The 23,076-nt window shown below is 33.1% G+C and overlaps 1 protein-coding gene across 2 annotated transcripts; it reads left to right on the top strand.

Moving 5' to 3' along the window:
* The first annotated feature begins 398 nt into the window (after positions 1-398).
* Positions 399-22,841, top strand: LOC123549799 (uncharacterized). Of its 2 annotated transcripts, none has more exons than XM_045338212.2 (5): positions 399-647; positions 18,419-18,532; positions 19,120-19,258; positions 19,543-19,608; positions 20,944-22,841. In XM_045338212.2, the coding sequence occupies exons 2-5, from the start codon at positions 18,445-18,447 to the stop codon at positions 21,200-21,202; spliced, it is 552 nt and encodes a 183-aa protein (XP_045194147.2). In that variant the 5' UTR covers positions 399-647; positions 18,419-18,444; the 3' UTR covers positions 21,203-22,841. The 2 variants fall into 2 exon arrangements, with proteins under 2 accessions (XP_045194147.2, XP_045194156.2); XM_045338221.2 differs by having other exon boundaries at positions 405-647; positions 20,974-22,841.
* Positions 22,842-23,076: the final 235 nt, after the last annotated feature.

Raw genomic sequence — 23,076 nt, 5'->3', positions numbered from 1 at the left:
AGCAAACATTAGACAGACTAAAACACGTTGTGCGATATGCATGCGTCTTACCTGAGAAAGAAATATAAATGAGTTGTATTTAACGACGTACCGACGCAAAAACTTCACGTATCACCGAGATACCTTTAGAAAGAAGTATTAAAGTTTAACTAAAGAAGAGATAGAATTCAACATATTTACAATTCAGGTAGGCATTCAGGAGACCATATACGTTTATACAACAGAAATGCTATTTTCTGACACCTTACAATCAATATCGAAAATACCTATTAAGGATCCTTTACATGCAAAATAAAAGCTGATTGCAGCTTACCCGTAGGAATGCTTCTGTGTTTCTGCGTAGGTGATTTCCTTCCGATTTCCCAATCTAAACAATTAATAGTTCATCCCTAGGCTTGGCTCTCCACCGCAGAACATCTCTGCTTGATTTTCCTGATCGATCATTGGCAATGAGGCTGCTGTTTTATATGCTCTCTACACTTTGACCAGAATTAAATGATCGGATTTTCTCTTTAGAGAAACATTGGACTTGGAGATTAGAAAAACAATTAATTGATGAAAACACAAATAACTATTGGTTTAATACTCTGAAGGACGTTAATCGTCGTTCTGAAATAGTTAACAAAGCAGATTGGATAATAAAAAAGGTAATAATTAAAATATATTCTTTTAAGTAATACTGTATAGCTTTTTTACAAAATAGAATTGAAACCTTTAGAATTATTTGTTTTCGGGTAAGCAGCTTTACATTTTACAAATGGAAAATTGCGTTACTTCGGTTATCTTATAAATAATTGTTTACTTTAATGTAAAGTGCAGTTCAAATTGTTGAATCAACCTAGGGAGAACAAAACTATTTTACTAAAAGCCCCCAAAATAAAAAACAAATTATTTGAAAACTATCTCTCAGAGCTGGAATAATTTTTGCCAAGGCTCTAACATTTTAATAGTTCAACTATTAATATTTTGTGTAATGTAAATGCATAAGTATTCCTTGTATATTTTAGACAGATAATTAGAATACCTTACAATTATTAACAGAAAATATTCAATGTTGGATAAAATGAAGTCGTGTATTTCATTTTTAAATATTTTAACTCAGCTTCGTTTTCAGGCCATCGTTGTAATTAAGTAATAACTACTTTTATCCGTGATTTTTTTTTCTTTTGAATAATGTAACGTCCTAAGTTCAGTAAATGAATAATTGCATTATATGCTCACAAGAATGAGACCATTCCTGTAGAAAAGACATCGAAAAAACAAATCATTTGATTCAGAAGTAAAGTAAAGAACCCAATATGGAGAATATATCATCATTTGCTCATGTATTTCAAGTATTATAGAACAGCTTAGTTACGTGAGGAAAACGCAATGTGCACATTTTCTGTTAATATTGCAGTGTACATTTGTCCACAAACCAATCGAAACTACTAATCTTCTAATTCTACTAATTAAATGCAGTTTCAGAAAATATGTTCGTATATCGAAATTTAGTATTTTTAATGCATGGAAAAAGATAGTCACGAGTTAATTTGAATTACAGCCATGCAATGCTTACACGAACCTGTAATTTACCCAATATGTCCGCTAGACTGTTGCCATATCAATTTGATTAATGACATTTTTCTGATATATTGGCAACCTTTGAGTAGTTCTGGGCATAACAAACAGAAACCTAAATGTGCATTATAATTCATATCCCATTGTTTAGTAACGTTGAAAATTTCTAACTGTATCAAGTGAAGCTGAGTGTATGGAACATATGCTGATGGCAAATGCCGATTTTTTGCCGCGCATACTTTGACTAATAATATAGTATTATTTAAAAGTTATCCTGCATTTTTAAGCTGGTCAATCTGACTGCCCGTACAAGCTGTTACGGCTGATCATTTACCCTTATCTCTTGAACATGTCAGATATTCAGTGAAAGTATTTTTAAAATTTGATGTTTCTTACCTGTTTTTCTTTTCAGCCAAAAAGGACGTATTAAAATGTTAATTCAGGAAACTTAATATATAACATAAGGATGCATCATGAATTAAAAATCTGCATGAATCAAATAATCGATCTGGAAATTTTATGTAAATCAGCGATTCGATTGAAATTCAGCTTCTAAAATTATCATTAATTCATATGGTAGTGCATAAAGATGGAAACTATATTTATTCTTCAGCTTCAACGTTTGCCCATCGATTCAGGTTGTTGAAATATCTAAACATCGAATGGATCTGTAAAAATTAAAACAAGAGAAACAGAAAAGTTATTAAATATTTACATCTTTAAAGGAGGTAAATAAAATAGTAACAAATAAACATTGTCCTCTCTGTAATGGGCCTTCCATTTATTGAATGTACATGTAACAGAACAATTGACAAGTGAAAATATTGTTTTATACGAGACTAACCATCTCTAAGCCTTGTCATTTTTTTCCAACCCTGCTTCGTTTATTACGGTATCTTAAATGGCTTAGTATATTGTTCTATACTTTATATATTTATGAAGTTTTGTTATTTAATATACATTTAAGTTGATTCAATATTTGTTCTAAATTCCAAAGAGGTCTTTCTTCTGCAGTATTACATTTATATTCATAAATTGCAAAGTTAGTTTGAAGCTCTCGTAAAGCAATGTAACAGACATTTTATGATGTAAAACACTTCACAGATAATCAACTCTTCGATGAAAAGTTGGAGTCCATCTAAATGTGTTTGGTTTTTAATTATTACCTAAATATAAATTGTTTGCATGTGTAACGTGATGATGACATTTCGTAACAGACGATAAATATAATACAAATACAAATAGCAAACATCTTTGCATGTCTCGTCTGCAAATATTACATTTTATCTGATTTGGTAAATTCTGTCACGCTTATGGTGTTAAACCTCAAGACGTTTACCCACAAGAGAAGTATACATTTTATCTGCCAGCATGTGGCATATCAGTGGGAATAGTCTTAATGACATTTCCGAGAGAAAATCAATCCACATAAATTGTATTGTCATTTGACGTCTACATGTACACTTTGGTTAAATTAAACCTTGAGTGTGTAAAACAAGATCTATTGTGTTTGAACAGTTTTATGTAGACTAATACAAACAAAATAGTGCAGTAATCATTGAAAATTATACATATAGCAATTTCAATACTCTATGCTATGAACAAAATGTGTTTGCTTTACCAGGTACGTGTGAACCTTTCTAATTGTTATTCTAACAAGTAAAATGTTTAAAAATTTAATGGACTTTAAAACATTGTCATCCAGATAAAAACAAGGATAAATATCAAACAGGGAAATCCACATTCTAAAAACACAGCATCTCCAAACGTAAACCCTGCACGCGGACGCCCACACGACCAACACACACACACACACACACACACACACACACACACATACAAACACACAAAGACAAAACAAACAAATGAAGGAACACAAAAGCGTTTTCGTCTGAGTTTTTGGGGATGGTGTTGTTCAAAGTTGGATCACTATGCAAAATGGCTTACTAAACGCAAGTAAGACATAAGCTGTAAAATATAGTTTTGTAGAAATTCTTCTTAAAATACAAAATTGAAAGATCATTTTTGAGATATTGTCACAAGAAAAAACAACAAAAGAAACTAAACGCTCTAACCACAGAAACTGTATACTCGTAAAGTAACACGTTTGTTTATAAAGGTTGAAAATCAGAATTTTGTTGCACTGATCAATTTTATTCTCATCATTGCATCATCGTAGACGTGACAAAGTTATTTGTGCCTAATTATATTTGACATAAACCCAGATTTTCAGTCTGTGTTATTTTTTTCAGAATATATTCCTTTATTTGATTGATGAGCTTGTATCGTGACTGCTGATTAGACCCTGAATAGGATTATAAATGTTTCTGAATAAGCTGTAATTGCAACAGTTCAAAAAATAAGTTGGACATTGCATTTTAGTTTTATCTGTGTCTCTGATATAATTACAAGACTTTTTATTCAAAACATCACAAACTTGGATTGTTAGTCAAGAAATTCCCATTTACTCATAAAAGTAAGTTTGTGTTCAGAGACAGAAAGTATACTAGTTTTGTACTGGATGTAGTATCTTTTCCTCTACAGTTAAGAATGTTTTCATACCCTGTGAGCTTGAAGAACTTTAGTTCCTAAGACAAGTAAAAGCTCGCAGAAAAAGTACAGGTTACCGAACTCGTTTTATGTTATAGGGCAGATTCTTCGCACACTGTTCTAGACCTTCTGAAATTGAGTTACATTGATGAATGGGGTACTTTATAAAACATATAATATCCCAATTAAGGATATAGGGATTTCGGGTCTTACAGCTTACTATGAATACATGGTGATTTTAATATTATATAAGCATAAATGTCACTAACAAATCTCTTTCAGTTTATACGTTGACACTTTTCAATGAAAAAAAAAACGTATTTCAATTAACACAAATATTCTGTTAAGATTAAAAAAAAATGCAGTTATAACTGCACACAATAATGGCTCAAAATGGACAAAATAAGTTTGAATCGCCGTGCAACTAAGAGATATATCTAGGGAAAAACTTTTACAACTGGTGGCATTTAATATTTTTTTTGTTTTTGTTCATCTTAATCAAATTATAAGGGTGAAAATTTCTTTTTCACAACAGGTAGAATCTAATGTGTTTATTGGTACATTATTAATTACTCATATTTTGATTATTTAACATTCATTTTCGACATAAGTTTTGTTAGAAAGAAAATTTCAAAGAAACATTTTTTTTCAAAATGGCGCATATCGTAGAAAAAACGCTCGTAAATCCTTAAGTATTGAAAATAATTAATGAAACCATTTGAAAGTTTGGCAGGACAAGGAGACAATTAACAGTATTTAAATTGATTCAAGGTTCAGTCTAAATTTAAAAAAAAAACTTCTTCAGCATTGATAATTTTTAAAACTTGTGAAATAAGTTTTACACTTTCGCAAAGCGGTTTAACAGAGAAATATTGAAATTGATATAACACACTAACACGTTATAACCCAACTTGTCAATTAGTAGTTGAAATTAATTTAAATATGTTAGTTTGTGAAGTATTTTATAAAACATATTGTGCAACATATTGTTCAACATATTGTTGAATGTGATGGTGACAATCCTTAACAAACAACAAATAACAACAGAACTACACGCCCAAATAGGAAACCGATTTGCATTTTTCGTCTGTGAACTGGTAATTTACTGTTGATTTTCAAACTTGTGTCAGGCTACTGGTATTAAACCTAACAACGCTAATCAACATTTATTTACATAGACTGATAAGCATTTCATAAATCAGGGCAAGTGTCAATCAGTAGAGGTAATCTTAATAACATTTTCTTGAGACAAACCAATCAAAACACAATTATATTTGTAATTTGACGTCTACATGTCACGTGACACGGCGCGGTAATGGCCGCTTTTTAAATCGGGAGTGAAAGAATGAAAAAAAAAAGATTTAAAAGTTTTCTGAGGAGTTTTTCAGTTAGATTTATCAGTTATAGATAAGTTAAAACATGTATTAACGATTCATAATGCTGAACAATGGTGAAAAAGGGTGGAAGTAAACGAAAAGACAGAAACAGTAGTAATAGCGGGAATGTAAGCAGTTGTAAAATTTTCAAACAAAGAGGCCCGTCGGAGGATTCTAATTCAAGTGTTTTTCAGGACGATAACATAACTGTAAGTGATATTTTTAGTCAGACTAATGCGGTATTATATGAAGATAGTGACAAAATTGATGGGAATAAAGTTTTTGACGATTTGAATCCTTGTGAGTTGCCCGGCGTTCCAACAAATATGGCAGAATCTAGCAGTGAGCAGTCTTACTGGTGTTGAGAAGAAATTAGGGGCAATTGAAAACTTAGAATGGAAGGTGACCGAATTCGAGAAGGAGCTTAAGTCAGTTTGGGTTGCGCTTGATGATAGAACTAAAAAGGTTGAGGAGCGAGTATTAAGAGTTGAAGATCGAGTAGAGAGTACAGATATTGAGATTGGCTTGGTCGCCAGTAGAATTGTCGAGCTAGAAAAAGAGCGGAACAACCTGAGAGATGACGTGTCTTATCTCAAGTCACAATGAATGAGAAACAACTTGGTTTTCACGAATATTCCAGAGCTGAGTAATGGCGAGAGAGAGCGAAACCGGAAGACACGGAGAAGAAACTGAGGCAGCATCTACAGGATGCCTTAAAGGTCGCCAAAGAAACAGCCGAAAGTATTCGATTCGAGCGGGTACATAGATCTCCGAGTGAACCAGTTCCGGGTAGAACTAGAACAATAATAGCCAAATTCATGTTTTTTAAAGACCGGGAAATGGTAAGGCGTCAGTGGAAGCATTTGGTTGACACTAACTTTAATATGTATGAACAGTTCCTGCCTGAAGTTATCTCGAAAAGACGCAAACTCGTCCCAAAAATGAAAGAGGCGAAACGTCAGGGTAAGCGTGCATGGATCGTATATGATACCCTGTACATCAATGGTGAGCCGCAGCGAGAGTAGGAGCACGCAGGGGGTGGACTATCGATCTTGGATGAATGTTCATGGGTTAACTGCGGGCAAGAGATCATGCACTGATTTTGTAAATATTATTGCTGAACATGACATTTGTTTTTTATATGAAACCTTGGCAAATAATAATTCTACCGCAAATTTCAGCATAGGAACGCTCGTAGAAATAGTGGGGGCATATAGCATTGTATTATAAGGACCACTTAGGAGACGGTATTCAGATTGTTAAGAACCATCACGATACAATTATATGCGTCAAGCTTGACCATTCGTATTTTAATTTGGAGAACGATGTGTACTTATGCGGATCATATATATGGGGTGAAAATTCGCCAATGTATAATTCTTTAAATATAGACATGTTTGATATTTTAGAAGCTGATATATTTAGATATAATAATTTAGGTTCTGTATTTGTCGTTGGCGACTTGAACAGTAGGGTTGGTGAGAAACAAGATTTTATTGTTCATGATCGGCTGAATACTTTTATTGACGATATAGAATATGTACCAGACTGCATTTCTAGCAGGGCCTCTGTTGACCGAATTCACAATAGTCATGGGATAAAATTACTAGACCTGTGTAAATCCTCGTCTATTCGTATTGTTAACGGCCGTAGTGGTGATACCAATCAGTTTACATATTTGTCACATAACGTTTGTTCTGTTATTGACTATCTACTTACTGCTGAAAATAATTTTGAACTAATCAAAAATTTTATTATAAGTCCGTTTAATGAATGGAGTGACCATGCACCATTGCATTTCTCTTTGTGTTGTAACCATTCTACACCTGTTAACGAAAATAAATCAGAAGTAAAATTCAAGTGGAACGATAAGTTGCGAGACCGCTTTCGTTCGGGATTAATTGCTGGATTACCGCAGTTAACATTGTCAGTAATATTGATAACAATAACAGGCAGTCGATCAATGACGCTCTGAATAGTTTTACTGCTGTAATGCGCAATGTTGCAGATCCTCTGTTTGGTAAAATTTATCGGCATACAATTAAAGTAACGTTCGATGCTAATTCTGTTTTCGATAATGCTGACTGGTTCGATACTGAATGTATTCATGCACGTACAATTTATAAGGATGCATTATTTTTGTTTAATTCTGTTAAATCCGAGGAAAGTAGGCGTTATTTATGCGACGCGAAAACTAGATATAAGTCTTTAGTGCGTAAAAAGAAATCTCAGTTTTACAGAATGAAAATGAAGGAAATTAAAAATTTAAAGAAAAAGCGACCGAAAGATTTTTGGAAATACTTTAAAAGCAGAAAACCTATTAAAGGCAATGATATTGATATAAACACTTTCGGGAATATTTTTCAAAGTTGAGTTCCGAAATTTCCGAATGCAATAACGATGAGGCGGAATATTTTTGTAATAATAATGATTTCAATGCGCAAAATAACAAATTTCCGGAACTTGACCAGCCTATAACTGTTGATGAAATTTTAAAAGCTGTAAAATTACTGAAACGTGGAAAGGCTATGGGCAATGATAATTTGATGAACGAATATTTTATTGAAAGTGCAGATATAATAGCAATGCATTTATGTGATTTATTCAATAGTATTTTAGATTCTGGGTTTTATCCGGAGAAGTGGACCGAAGGTGTTATTTTACCTTTGCATAAAAAAGGTTATGAAAAGGACGTGAATAATTATCGCGGAATTACTTTACTAAGTTGTATGTCTAAGCTTTTTACTACCGTGTTAAACTCTCGTATTGATAAATTTTGTCAAGAACATGATATAATTTCGGATGCACAATTTGGTTCGTAAAGGTTGTTCAACTGTGGATGCAATATTTATACTTATGTCCTTAGTACAAAAATATTTAAATGAAAACAAACGTTTATATGTGATATATGTGGACCTGATGAAGTGTTTTGACACTATATATCATAATGCACTTTGGTTTAAACTATATAAAATTGGTATTGGTGGAAAGCTGTTGCGAATTATACGAGATATGTATTTTAAGGTAAAGTCATGTGTTAAATCATGTTCATCTTACTCTGAGTATTCTAATTACGCTGTCGGTTTAAGACAAGGTGAAGTGTTATCTCCCTTGCTTTTTTCATTGTTTGTTGAAGACTTGGAGTTGCATCTACAAAATGATGTTTGTAGTTTACAGTTAGATGATATTATCCTTATAATATTACTTTTTGCATATGACATGGCTATTTTAGGTGAATCACCAACAGAAATCCAGAATCACTTAGACCGTCTTTATACATACTGTAATACTTGGGGACTACATGTAAATATTAACAAAACTAAAATTATGGTTTTTCGTAAACGTGGGGGACTATTGTCTACGGAACATTGGACGTATAATGGTTACAATATTGGTGTTGTTAACGATTTTGATTATTATGGTACTATTTTTAATTATACGGGTAGTTTAACTCTTAACCAAGAACATCTTGTTGGTAAAGCTTTGAAAGCATTGAATGTACCGTTTTGTAAATGTGACGAGTTTGATTTTTCACCAAAAACATTGTGCCAGCTTTTTGATTCTTTTGTTGGGTCTTCATTAAACTATGCGACGGAAATATGAGGCTTTTCAAAATCGAAGGAATCAAAAGACTACATTTAAAATTTTGTTAACGTCTTCTTAAGGTAAAAACAAATACTTGTAATGCTACTATATATAGCGAGTTAAGTAAATACCCTTTGTATGTTAACAGATATATCAGAATTATTAAATACTGGATTAAACTTAACAACACTGACAATATTATATTAAAGTATGTTTACGAGAACGCTTTAAATGATTGTAGTCAAGGTCGTATTAACTGGGTGTCAAATTTAACTAGAGCTATCACTAAAGGTGATGAATGTACCCCCCGCATGCACTGACACAGTACATTGCAATTTGACGCACACAAGATTGCATAATTACGTGGACTGTATGTATATAGACTGTATGTATACAGTAAAGTAACAAAAAACAAAGTCCCATAACTATGCAGAATATTTATCTAAAAGAATGTAACATGCACCATGCACAACTAGGGTTGGTACTGATCACTTGTGTGAAGTTTCATTAAATTGTGTGTAAGGGTTTGGTAGATTAGGCATACACAAGATTGCATATGCAGACTGTATGTACATAGTATGTTAACAAGAAACAAAGTCCCATAACTTTGCAATTTTTGTCGCTGAAAGAACCTAACATGCCCCATGCACAACTACTGTTGATACTGATCACTTGTGTGAAGTTTCATTAAATTGTGTCAAGGGGATGAGGAGAGATGGTGCGCACAAGATTGTGTCTATGTATATAGTACAGTAACAAAAAAACACAGTCCCATAACTCTGCAAATTTTTTTCTGAAAGAACCTAACATGCCCCATGCACAACTACTGTTGTTACTGATCACTTGTGTGAAGTTTCATTAAATTGTGTCAAGGGGATCAGGAGAGATGGTGCGCACAAGATTGTGTTTATGTATATAGTATAGTAACAAAAAAACAAAGTCCCATAACTCTGCAAATTTTTTTTCTAAAAGAACCTAACATGCCCCATGCACAACTACTGTTGGTACTGATCACTTGTGTGAAGTTTCATTAAATTCTGTCAAGGTGATAAGGAGAGATGGAGCGCACAAGATTGCGTCTACGGACAGACGGACAGACAGACAGACAGACAACCTGAAACCAGTATACCCCCCCTTACAACTTTGTTGTCGGGGGGTACAAAAAAGATATTAGATAACTTTGGTTTTTCATATGTATTTGACAATATTAAATCAATCGATGTAAAAGTATTTTTATCCGAGTTTCATTTCCGACTATTTGACACAGTTAAAGGTGATTGTCGAGGGACTCTTGAAAATAGTACTGTTTTAACCCTCTATAAAGATCTAATAACACAATTTGGTTATGAACCTTATTTAGACATTTTACCTAGACATCTGCAATTTTACTTTTGTAGGCTTAGAATATCTGTACATCCGCTTAGAATACAAACAGGAAGATTCGATAGAAATAGAATACCACGTGAAGGGAGATATTGATTAATTTGCAATAGTGTTGATAAAGAAGATGAATATCACTTCGTATGTATTTGTCCTGCATATAATGATATAAGAAGAAAATATATATGTAACTTATACTTCATCCGTCCGTCTGTTTATAATTACTAACAGTCGTTAAGATCAACTGATAAAAATAGTCTTGTGAAACTATCATTGTTTGTAAAAGAAGCTCTTATTGTAAGAAATTCCATAATTAATAACGCTGTTTAACTGTCTAACCTCCTATATGTAAACTGTTGTATCAAGCTGTTTTATTCTTTTGTCTAATTATCGATTCATTGTATGTATTTCGTTTACGTGATGTTATATACTTGTATTTATGTGTTGAGACGATGTACTTCGTACAAGTCTATAATAAAATATATGTTCTGTTCTGTTCTGTTCATGTACACTACTGACAAATTAAAACATATGAACAAAACGTGTTTGCTTATTTGCACACGAACATTTCTTATAAATATTCTGGTAAGAAATTTTGTTTCAATAGCTTTGAAACACAGTCATCAGGTAATAACGTTTCTATCGATTGAGGAATGGCATTGTTTAAAGCACTGATCAGTTTACAAAATGGCTAGTCAAGTGCAAGGTCTTACATTAAAATGGAAAATATTTACTTACTATAGAAAGTTTATTTGAAAATACAAAACTGAAATGTCAGTGTGATATCACCAAGAATATACGAACATTTTAGTACACAGAATTCAAACATGGAAACGCTTCTCTTTATGTAGGTTTAAACAAAGTGTGTGTGTGTGTGTGTGTGTGTGTGTGTGTGTGTGTGTGTTCGGGTTTAACGTCTTTCTCAACAATGTGTCAGTCATATGAACGACGGTGTCCACTTGTAGCAGTGAGCACAATGCCCAGACACGTGACATGATACCCCACCCAATCAAATTATACTGAGACCGGGCTGACCAGTCCTAGTACTATCCTCTTAATGCTGAGCGCCAAGCGAGGGAGTTACTAGTACCATTTTTTACGTCTTTGGTATGACGCGGCCAGGGACCGAACCCACGACCTCCCGCACTCGAAGCGGACGATCTACCACTAGGCTACCGAGGCGGTTAAAAAATGTATTTTGCTGCAGTAATTTCTCACCATTTCTAGACTGAAGACATAGCAAAGTCGATTTATATTTCCTTGACTGCTGTCTAATAATACTTGACGTAATCCCAGATTTTCAGTCTGGTATTTTCTAGATATGTTCCTTAATTTGATTGATGTCCTCGTATTGCTTTGCTGATAAGTTCCTCTATTAGGTTATCAATGCTTCTGAATAAGCTATAATTGCAATAGTTCCACTGTTAACAAAATAAAATTTCAATTATCTGAGCCGTGCCATGAGAAAACCAACATAGCGGCTTTGCGACCAGCATGGATCAAGACCAGCCTGCGCATCCGCGCAGTCTGGTCAGGATCCATGCTGTCGCTAACGGTTTCTCTAATTGCAGTAGGCTTTAAAAGCGAACAGCATGGATCCTGACCAGACTGTGCGGATGCGCAGACTGGTCTGGATCCATGCTGGTCGCAAACTATCTTACTATCTTACCATGGTCGTCCTACAATCCCACTGTCCTACCATGGTCGTTCTACAATCCTACTGTCCTACCATGGCCGTCCTACAATCCTACTGTCCTTCCATGGCCGACCTACAATCCTACTGTCCTATCATGGCCGACCTACAATCCTACTGTCCTACCATGGCCGTCCTACAATCCTACTATCCTACCATGGCCGTCCTACAGTCCTACTGTCCTACCATCACTACTCTAAAATCAAACTCACCTACAATCAAACCACTGCGCTTTGAAGGTTAGGTACTGTACGATGGTAAGATATGAACAAAACAAGATTCCATGAATAAAACGGTAGAAAGCATATGCAAATGTATATATCAAACACTGCACGGGACAATTCATAACCTACAAATTTACAAGCTTCTCATGTTTTTTATTCCATACAGAGGTTCAAGCTTAGGTCGCATCCGCATTTGAATGTTTGACTCCGCATACTCTTACTCAATATCTCTTGAGACGTACAAGTGCACTCTTTCAAACAATATATAGCATAGTTCATTGTTTATTTTTCTCGCTTATGGCAAATCAACTATTTAAACTGAGGAGCATTTTCATGGATATGCACTATGTTCCATGTCGCATGAAAACTTCTGTGTTTGTCTCTAAATTACCTTAGTTTATACTTATTTATTTTAGCTGGATTGTGATGAAAGCTTCAAGCTTATTTGAATCAAGGTTGAGAAAAAATGTTGCCTAAATTGCTTTGATACTTGTAACATGTGCAAACCTTGATTTCTGCTCAATCCGGGGCAAAAGGACGTAGGCGGTAGCATGCATTTACATCTTCATTTCCATTCTAATAAATAGACAGCAATACAATTGAATATCATCGTGTAGGTGGAACACTCATTGATATGTGCAGTTATAAGTATCACGGTTGAGATAACAGCTTCATGAGACTATGTGCAGAAAAAGGTATATTCTATAGGTATAGTTATAAGTAAACAGTGAAGTTCTAAAGTCGTTAGAAGTATCTTTGTTTGGAAAGGAGCGTCATGTTTTACTATTGCTGCAAATTCCGAGAAGGGATAATACAGTTTAGAAATGTTTTTGTCTTAAGCTCGTATTATATTTTCAGGTTCATTGGGATCATGGACAACCTTCACTTTTAAGATATCTCTTCTCTTTTCGATAAAATGAAGTGCAAACGTCTTCAGTTCATTTAAATATAACCATTTTCTCCTGTGCAAAATCTCAAAACGAGGAATTAAACCGATGTAATTCTTATTGCTCCATAATGTCATTGAAATGTAACCGGATTTCTGTTGTCCATTAGTCAGCAGGATATCAGCAGAATGCATGCAGAATTCTGTTCTTCATGATCCAAAAGGAGCAGAAAATGTAACAACACTGAGTCCATATATGGGAAGTTTTTTTTTTGCAGCTGCTGCATGACACTTACTGACTGTTGTGTATATAGTAAATAAAAACATGTGAAGATCTCATGAAGCATATATCGCAATCAAGCAATATAACAGCAGATTCTATTTGACTGATTCTGTTCATGACAGGAACGGTAATAAAATGTGCAACATAATTAAAATTGCTCCTAGCACCGACTTCTACGGCAGTCTGCTATAGAATATTATTCCAGAGGACGAGAAGATGTAACAACTTAGACTCGTTTGACATGAGTATTGTAATTAATCAATCATGGACTTCATTAAAGTTTTGGATATACATTATATCGTACACAAACATAAAAATACGATCATTCGTAATAAGAACATATTAATAAAGTATAACGTTAGACTTATTAATAAACAAGATGTTGATTATCGGATCCATTTACAGGGATAACATGAGAATTCAAATTGCAGGAAATTATTCGTAGTAGAAACATTTATTTCTAGATTTGATTTGTTTACGTCACTCATATTCAGAACATTTAGATGTTTCTTGACTTTCTTTATTTTCAAATTGAACGTTTGACAGTGTCTATCCTTCTGAATTTTAGATAACGTAGGAATGTTTATGTTTATTTACATCTGTTTCCTTTTATGTAGCCAAGAAACGAAATAACTTTCAGTATCGATAAAACTTTAATTCTTATCTTGTTAACAGCATTCAGAAATTTCACTGTTTTTACTGATTTTAAACTTTAACTAAACAGTACAGATATCAGAGAAAATATCGTCTTTTTAAATATAAGTAAAATACCTTTCATAAGTTAGCCCAGTTCAGTAAGGCGTAAATGTGTCGTTTCACAACTAAAACCATCTCGAGTATACACCTTGCATTAATTGTGACTTTTCATTTGGGGGATGAAAGGTATTGTGGTGGCCGACACAGACGCAAATCGTCTGAAAAACATTAGTCTAGCCATTCGTACACAGTCTCTAAGTTTCCTGGATTTTTCTACATGTAATATTTGCAATGTCATATTGTTGTGGAACATAATCCACCCTGTTGTTTTGTTTCATTGTCATACTGTCAGTTTTGCGGCGACCTTTAATTTTTTTGCTATATGCACTACCTTCTCCAGCTGCCGTGAGCCATTACTCGCCGATCCAGAAGTTATTTTGCTATACCTTATTGCATAGGCAAGACAGCCTACAACTTTTTCAATTTAAGAATGCTCCTATACAACATTGATTACATTGCCTGACAAACCAATTCTCAAGGCAATGAGAAAATCATTTTAATCGATGGATGTCTTCAGAATAAACGTGTTCCTGAAAAAATAATTGTTATTAGTCATAAAGGACTTACACGTAGACAGCACTCTTTGACCTGACCTGTTAAGACTCGAAGAACTAGTCACCTGTACACACGTACCATATATAATGTCAAGTATACTTAATTAAACTCAATAGTTATTTAAAACTACATAATAATTGGGCCGTTGCAAAAATGTGCCTAGTTCAACAGAGTGAATTTAGAACACTGACTGTATCAAAAAATATTTTATGTAGGTAAATGATTCAGAGTACTTCCTAGAAGACCTCAATATTTATAAGGTTTTATTCGAAACTATCTTTTGCTTCTGCTTGAAGGTCAATCATCAAGACATTGTACATGAAACTGGAATATTTCTTCTTCTCTACTGAAGGTAGATTCAAACCTTATTACAAGGTTCTCATCAGCATTTTGTTTTCAGTGCATGAAGTATGTTAGACAAATTGCTATTTCTCATCTAAAGCTAGCCAGTACATTTCCTTTATGAAGAGACACTTGCAGCTGACATCTATTATCAATCACTAAGATTAACGTCATATGCACTCTTCTCAAAATCAGCTTGTATGTAACTTAGTGCGTCTCGGTAACGTAAAGTTTGTTGCCGCGGTACACACCGGAAGCACAAAACTCTACAATAATAGACCTTTAAATGATGCCATCTGGCGAAAAGATTGTTGCAGCGTAATATAAAAACCTTTGAACTACATAGTCTCGCAAACTACTTGATGAATATCGTAAAAATATACTCTGTAGACCGTATTAAAGATATCTTTTAATTTTGATATGGATGGAAACAGACGAAACGAAAATGGAAACAAACGAAACAATTTGAAATGATCTTTAACATTGGAATACATTATTGATTTGCCTTAATATAAATCAAATACATCTCTTAAGGCAAAGAAAGATGTTTATCAATTTCCCGTCAATTACAATCACTTTGTAAACCTCCGTAATAAAACATGGATACTTGGATGCCCATCAGCGGTGATTTGTAGCACATTCATGTACAAATCAGACGTGTATTAGTTCCGCAACGGTCGTCAAACTTACAAATAAAAAAAACTGTCATTTATGGTGAGATGGAAAAGTTTAATATTTCATTATTTATTTTTGCTTCAAATAACTTTTCACGAACAACATTCTCTCGTACCCTGAGGGGATAGCTTATAGATTAATATAAATCTAGGCATAGGAAAAAGAGATCAGTATAATTGCACCTTTACTAATCCTACCAGTTGTTCTGTATTACAAAAGTGCTTCTATTGTGACATTTCGATACAAGCAAAACTGTATTATCTGCACTATAAAATACTTTCTGGTATTTCATTTTATTATCGGCTTGTTAAAAGTTATATTTTACCATAAGTAAGTTGACAAAATCATAGGAACCAGTGGTTCAGGGTTAAATCAAACACATATTAATAAATCCTAAACGATTTTGTTGTGCAAAAATGTATATTATTGTGTTTTAAACCGTTTTCGTTTTCTACTCTATTGTGTAATAAGTAAACTAATAAATATCTCTGCTTTAAAGTACTAGCCCAAGGCAAGAGTTGACATTCTTTGCGGATCACAACTTTGAATTAAATATTAAAATTTCTGTTATTGATATTAGCAAAATTATCATACATTGTACATTTGTGAAATCATTTTTGTTGATTTCAAGGACTTGGAAATCAATTTCTAGACGTTATTTAATGTATTTCTATCAATGAAAATGTTAGGGCCTATCTCTAATAAATCAATTTTGGCGTAGTGAAACTCCATGAAAAAATATTCCAACAACATTATAACCGCAAACAAACGTTTGTGAATAAATTGAAATGTCAATTGTTGCATTTGGATAATGCATATATTATATCGAAATAGCCATTATTATATAATATAAGAACACAAACAAAATGTCAATTACGTAATCAAATAGTAAATTAAGTTGTCTCTTCTATAATATTTCAGTCTTCTACAAAGGACTAGGTCACTTGACTACAAATTGTCTAACAAATAGCATTGTAAATATTAAAAGTTACAAATACATATTACATATAATTACCTAATTCGTGTATTACCGCTATTTCATTCTCTTTCTGTCACTTTTTGTCTGGGCAATTAATAACGAGAAAAACGTATGTATAAACAACACAATGTATGTGCTGTTAATACATTTTGCTTTATCAGGGCAGATACGAACGGATTATAACTTTTGGAAGCATGCCCCATGTTCCCAAAGCATTTTTCAGTCTCAGCTGAGTCCGAGATTGGAATTTTAGTTGGAAATATTTCTAGACTACAAGACTAAGTCCAATTGAGACTGAACCTCAATACTGAATAGTCATTTGAAAATGGTCATTAACATAATATTTCATTTCTAAACATGCCGTTTAGATATAAATGACGAATAGAGTTTCACTTCCATCCTTGACTTAGACTGAAAATGTTTAACCTGATGCTCAATCAGTTCGATTATCGAACTCAAAATAATTAGTGCAAAAACGTTATAATATGAAACCGTATTTACATAATTCTTTTTAATCATATATAAATCAAATTTACTCGATTTTCTGGTTAAAATCAGTATGCCCAAGACTTCAAACAATTATACTTTCATTATATTATTTTGACCATAATTGCAAAGGAAATTCTAAACTTCATAAAACATACGAACTGAAATTAAGAAAGATAACACTTGTTAGTACTGTCGCACTTCAACCGCAAATGTTTTTTAGAATAACGACATACTAACGCGTTTGAAAATATAAGTTCCAATAGACAAACAGTGACTTTTCAAGGTGTTTGTCTCTGAGGGTGGCAAATATATAATTCTCCTTTGTATTTGGTTGGTAGTGGTGCGTAACAAAGGAAAATTTAAAATACAGTCAGCGTATCAGATGTGTTTATTCCTCGATAAGCTTTTCGCTCGGAATAATTTCTTAAGGGAATAGGATTATCATGAGAATGTCTTCCTTTGTGAATTCGATGTCAACGTACACGGAAAGTACATTTCATTAAATTTCCCCGTTCCAGCTGTTTATGGTAGTTTGATTTAGATTATATAGTTATTTCGCTAGAAAGAGCTCTTCAGAGAATACCATCTGAATTATCTAATTACATGACAAACTACTAACAGTGACATCATCACATGATTTATGTATAACTTTATTCTTTAGTGTAGCCTACTACGTTATAGGTATGAATTGTCCTATCTTACGTCATATTTTAGTAAAAAAAAGCAGTTGCCGTCGACAATTGTCTGGTATGTTAACACAAAACATCACAGGTCACATACGTTACAAAATAGATGCGAAACATTTTTTATTTGCGGTGGGGGGGGGGGGGGGGGGCGGAGGTCCCAAAGGCGTAATTGCGAACAGACAGAGTGATATCCGAAACGAAAGGCAAGGTGCAAACGTTCACATGCTTAATAGTATCTCTAATGGTGTTATGAATCTAGGCTTTTTTTTTCCATTTTCTAAAAAGGAATACACAATATTTGAAACTAAATTGTGCACATTTCAAACACAACAATGCCCTGTAATGAAAATGTGCATGATCAAAAGTCATATCCATTCTTACATTTTCCGTTTTTTGTAGGTGTGTAGAAGTTTGCTTTGATAGACATGCTACATTTGAGATTGCTTGCTCAATACTTCACAATGGCTGCTGTTGTGATTTGTCTCACCATTATCCTTCAAGTGTCTTATCAAGGTAATAGTATATTCTTTATTTTATATATTAATAAATTTTAAGCTGAATGAAAGTACGTATATAAAGGAATAATTTACATAGTAAGGCATTTTCCAATGTTAATAAAAGTTTGTTTTTTTAAGTTTAGGCATTTTGAATAAAATCATTTGTACCTGAAATCTCTTGAATTATTAGCCATCGTGTATACTGACAGTACATGTTACATGTGATTTGTTTATATGTTTTGGGATTTAGGCCGTTTTAAACAGTATTTCAGTTATGTAACGAGGGTTAAACCAACCAGTGTTTTTGGATTCTGAACAAGTACAAACCTGTTCTCTGCAAGTAACTGTCCACTTCCAAACATGAATCAGAGGTGGACTGATTTAAGAAACAATGCATTTTATCAAATCGTCACGGACAATATAGGCCTCAAACTTCCAACCATGCTATGTTACGTTAGTACATGTATGAATGTTGGAATTATGTGAAGTCCGACAACTGAAGATATCATTCAACACAATTAACAACTGACTGACTTTGACAACGTGTATGTTATGAGAAATCGCAAGCATGTCAAGAATTTACGTATAATTTGTATATGACAGTATCGGCATATCAGAGATTAGATGAGCTCAATGCATTAGAGGCATTAGAGGAAACAATGGACAATAATGGTATGTTTCATCTAGATAACAGCCAGGAAAACGCCTTCAACAGAAAAGATGTTTTACCAACCGATAAAAGGTAAATAGATTGTCAATTAAATCAAAACCAAAAGATAAGGTAAGATTTATATCGAGTCGGCAAGACTTCAACAAATAAGTATAAACTCTTTTGAGAAAAGTTGACTTAGCAGAAAACGTAAAATAAGATCGTGAACGAAGTAATGTCAAACGAAAATGGGGCAAGCTATCTAAATGGAGTACAAGTTAAAACTTGAAATTTATACACAATTAAAAGGGTATTTCGAAACTGATCTCTTGGTAAACATAAGACAAAATAATTACTGTATTGCAAAAACCTTTCAGATATGCCAGACTGTCTTACTACCATGGTAACCGCGGACGAGGAAGAAACAGATATAATCAGAATCGGTAAGCTAAAAAGTAAATGGTTCATATTTAGTCTTGTTTCAAATACGGACACCGATAAATGTTGCACTGAACTGAAATTGTAACCTAAACATGTGCATTTCTTAAACAGAAGCTTGCTGTTTGAATATATTAGCAATTTTACAGTTTATCAAACGGTAACATGTGTTAGTTCCAAAAGATTTAACTACGATTCTGATTAAGTTAATGCTGTTCACAAGCACAAACAAGAAAACATCTTATTGGAAAGCCATGTTTGAAAAACGTAAAGCTGCCCTAAACTCGACTACAGACGGAAAATATGCGTCACACTCACAGGTAGTTTACTGGGAATTGTATTAAAAACTGAAATATTTTGACAGCTGTTACTGTTCGTAGTTAGGATTTTCATACTTTTTCAGTGACAATTTAAGGTTAAAAGGTAGGACTGGAGCAGGTCTTTAACAATGCAACACATGCATGTATCAGTTCTTTCGTGAATTGCTTAATCTCAATTTTGTAAGTTGCGTTTCATGTCAATTCTAAGAGAAGCACTTGACATATATACAAGGTTTTTGGAACTATTTTTGTCACAGTAAAATCAAAGATACATATTTCAAACAATCAATTAATGCTTCATCGTATTTTTAGTTACATCTACTTCTTATAAGCAAGTCTTTTCATCTTGACAACGTGATATTGTAGATCTACTTTGGTAATATCGTTAAACATTTGTCATTTGCTATATTTTGAAAAACTAAAAGACGGATATATAAATTGATTAAAGTTATGATAAAATATTATACATTAGTATAAGTTTTATATAGTTTCATTTAAACAATATGTTAGTACAATTCCAAATCTAAATTATCTACTACAAAAATCAGTCATAATGATAAGATTATACACAAAGAAGCTTTAATGAACAAAAAGTACATTTTGCAAACAAGTACAAGGTCTGCTTTACAACAAGTCCGTCTTTAGTTACTTTTCCTATGTGTGATTTGGTTTTAACTTTTGTCGACAGTTTTATTCATATAAACGGCTGAGTCGCTTTCCCTAAAGAGATACTAAAACGAAACACTACGTTTGTCATAGAGCGGTACACAGGCCATGGATTTTCTAATTTGAAATGTTTTTATATTAAACAATAACAGACCTGTGTACAAGGCTAAGAGGAGCCGTTTGTAAGATATATAATTACAGAAATTCAATGTTCTGTATCCCTTTAGTTTCAAAACAATCTAATTTTGAATAGTGCATGAAGGCATGTCCCTCGAAAAATTATAAAAATGGTAGTACATTTTGTATGTTTTATCATTTGAATCAGTCATTTTCCTATATGATCTCATGTTCCAGCCGCCGACGTTTCAGATATTATCGTTCCAGATATTACAAGAACTACTACACACCATGGAAGAATTTACCAGATACAGAATGTTTCAGACAAAAATGTGAGTTCGACAAGGACTGTTGCCGAAGATATTCAAAATGTGACAAGAGCGCAAACGTCTGTTATAACTGTTGGTTTGGGCATCCATGTCGGACATCGCGAGATTGCTGTGAAAGATACCCGTATTGTAATAAAAACACGTATGGCGGACGGTGCCAAAACTAGTCCCATTTCAGAAACTGAAAACATTGAACGGTTTATTTCTAGATATGGTGCTTATATTACTATCATCACCGTATTTATTTACAAGCGAATTTACCATCATCACCGTATATACTCATTTGCAACTGTGAATAAACGTTGGCCTGATATTCGCCTGCCGTAAATGTAACTTTCCTATGGAAAATGCTCATTACAATTGTAGTTAATGGTGAATTTCTATATCTGCTTATCATTTTTCTTATGTGTATCATTTATATTTATAATGCGTTATCACCATTACCTTGTTTCAAACCGCTCTGCCGTGAAACGAACGATCTAGGATTTTGAGCCCGTTGAACATCACAAAAATGGTGACGTTTTAGAGAAACGTCAAAACTAAAAACTTTTATATCAAATACAGGAGGATGTAATATGCCAAATGTCTCATGTTTGCTGCAGTTGTATGAATGTCAAGTTGAGGTTATTTGGTCAGTTGGAAATAAAACGATATACATTATCATATGGAAGAATTTAAATCAACTGAATAAAATGATTCTGACAAATATGTTAATCAGAATGGACAACTGAGATGGCAATTCTTCAAAGTTTCTGTTTATACCGAACTGATTAGAAACTAAGTATACATTTTATAACATACATCTCATGTGTGTAGTGTGTCAAATATCTTATGGTTGCTTCGATTGCACGAATGTTATGGTGACGTGTGTTTGAATTTCAAAGCGGATTTTAAATCACCTGAATAAAATGATTCTGATATGTTAATTAGAACGGACAAATAATCTTACATATTTTTTTAAAATCAAATTAAAACAAAACATTAATCATATATTAAAGAAACACATAATTAAATGACCGTTTTTACTGTTTTATTTTCCGTGAGCAATACAATGTTCAAGACAACAGACGCCAAGTTGTTCCCAAGCAGCAAAACAACACGACGCATCCAATTAGAGCCCAGAAGATTTAATAATTTTATCAATTTGAAATGCGGTTTAGGCATCATGTCTTATCTATGAACAAAAGTCAGTGCTGTACGACTTTCTACGCTGACTAATAATGTTGTCAATATACGAATGAATGCGTAATATTTATCCATTACACTAAATATAACAGGAATTAATGCCTTGCAAAAATACTGTTTGAGTCATGCTAATTTATTACAGGTATAGTGTTCATCTACATTGAGAGTACGAACATATACATTTTAAAGAACATTTTTTGCAGGACGTGTGATAAGACCGTGTAAAGAAAACATTATTGTCATTCATTTATTTATTGCACTAATTAATTGCTGTTTTTGTATATATTTACAGTAACAATTCAAAAGGCTTGCATTTGTTATTTTGACTTACTACATTTCATTCTAATTGTATGACGTGGTTTTAAGTTATATTTATAGTTTTCGTTTTACAGTGTCAAACCAAATAATTATGCATAAATCAATGGATATGTATACTAAAGTGTATGCTAATCTTTATTTACTACTGTATACATAAGTACTTGCTTATATAGTAAATTGATATTTTCATTTACTTAAATATTTAAAACACTTTATGGAAAAAAATTGCAATGACAAAAACTATTAAATTAAATCTGCTGATAAAATGACCTACCAGAACCATTAAAGCTGTGAATAAACATGTGACATAGTTTCTATCGATCTTACGTAAGGTTTGTATCCTTGTACGTGTTTTCATCTATTAATTTTGCGGTGAATTATTACCTGGCTTCTAAACATCGACGAGGGGAAAATGCTATTTTCAGTCTTCTGAATACAGATGTAACAGTTTCGAAAGAATACTAGTTCGCGTTTTTATGTTCAACCGGATAAATTATCCTAATGAAAATACAGTAATTTTCTATGTATAAATACTTTT

The sequence above is a fragment of the Mercenaria mercenaria genome, chromosome 15, assembly GCF_021730395.1.
Source record: "Mercenaria mercenaria strain notata chromosome 15, MADL_Memer_1, whole genome shotgun sequence".
Taxonomy (NCBI): domain Eukaryota; kingdom Metazoa; phylum Mollusca; class Bivalvia; order Venerida; family Veneridae; genus Mercenaria; species Mercenaria mercenaria.
This window is presented reverse-complemented; position numbering and strand designations above follow the sequence as displayed.

What these genes read in the sequence shown, in the direction of transcription:
- LOC123549799 (XM_045338212.2), top strand. Translation starts at nt 18,445, where the DNA reads ATGCTACATTTGAGATTGCTTGCTCAATACTTCACAATGGCTGCTGTT. An exon ending in CCTTCAAGTGTCTTATCAAG is followed by an intron (nt 18,533 to 19,119) that starts GTAATAGTATAT and finishes TGTATATGACAG; the next exon opens with TATCGGCATATCAGAGATTA. An exon ending in GTTTTACCAACCGATAAAAG is followed by an intron (nt 19,259 to 19,542) that starts GTAAATAGATTG and finishes AAAACCTTTCAG; the next exon opens with ATATGCCAGACTGTCTTACT.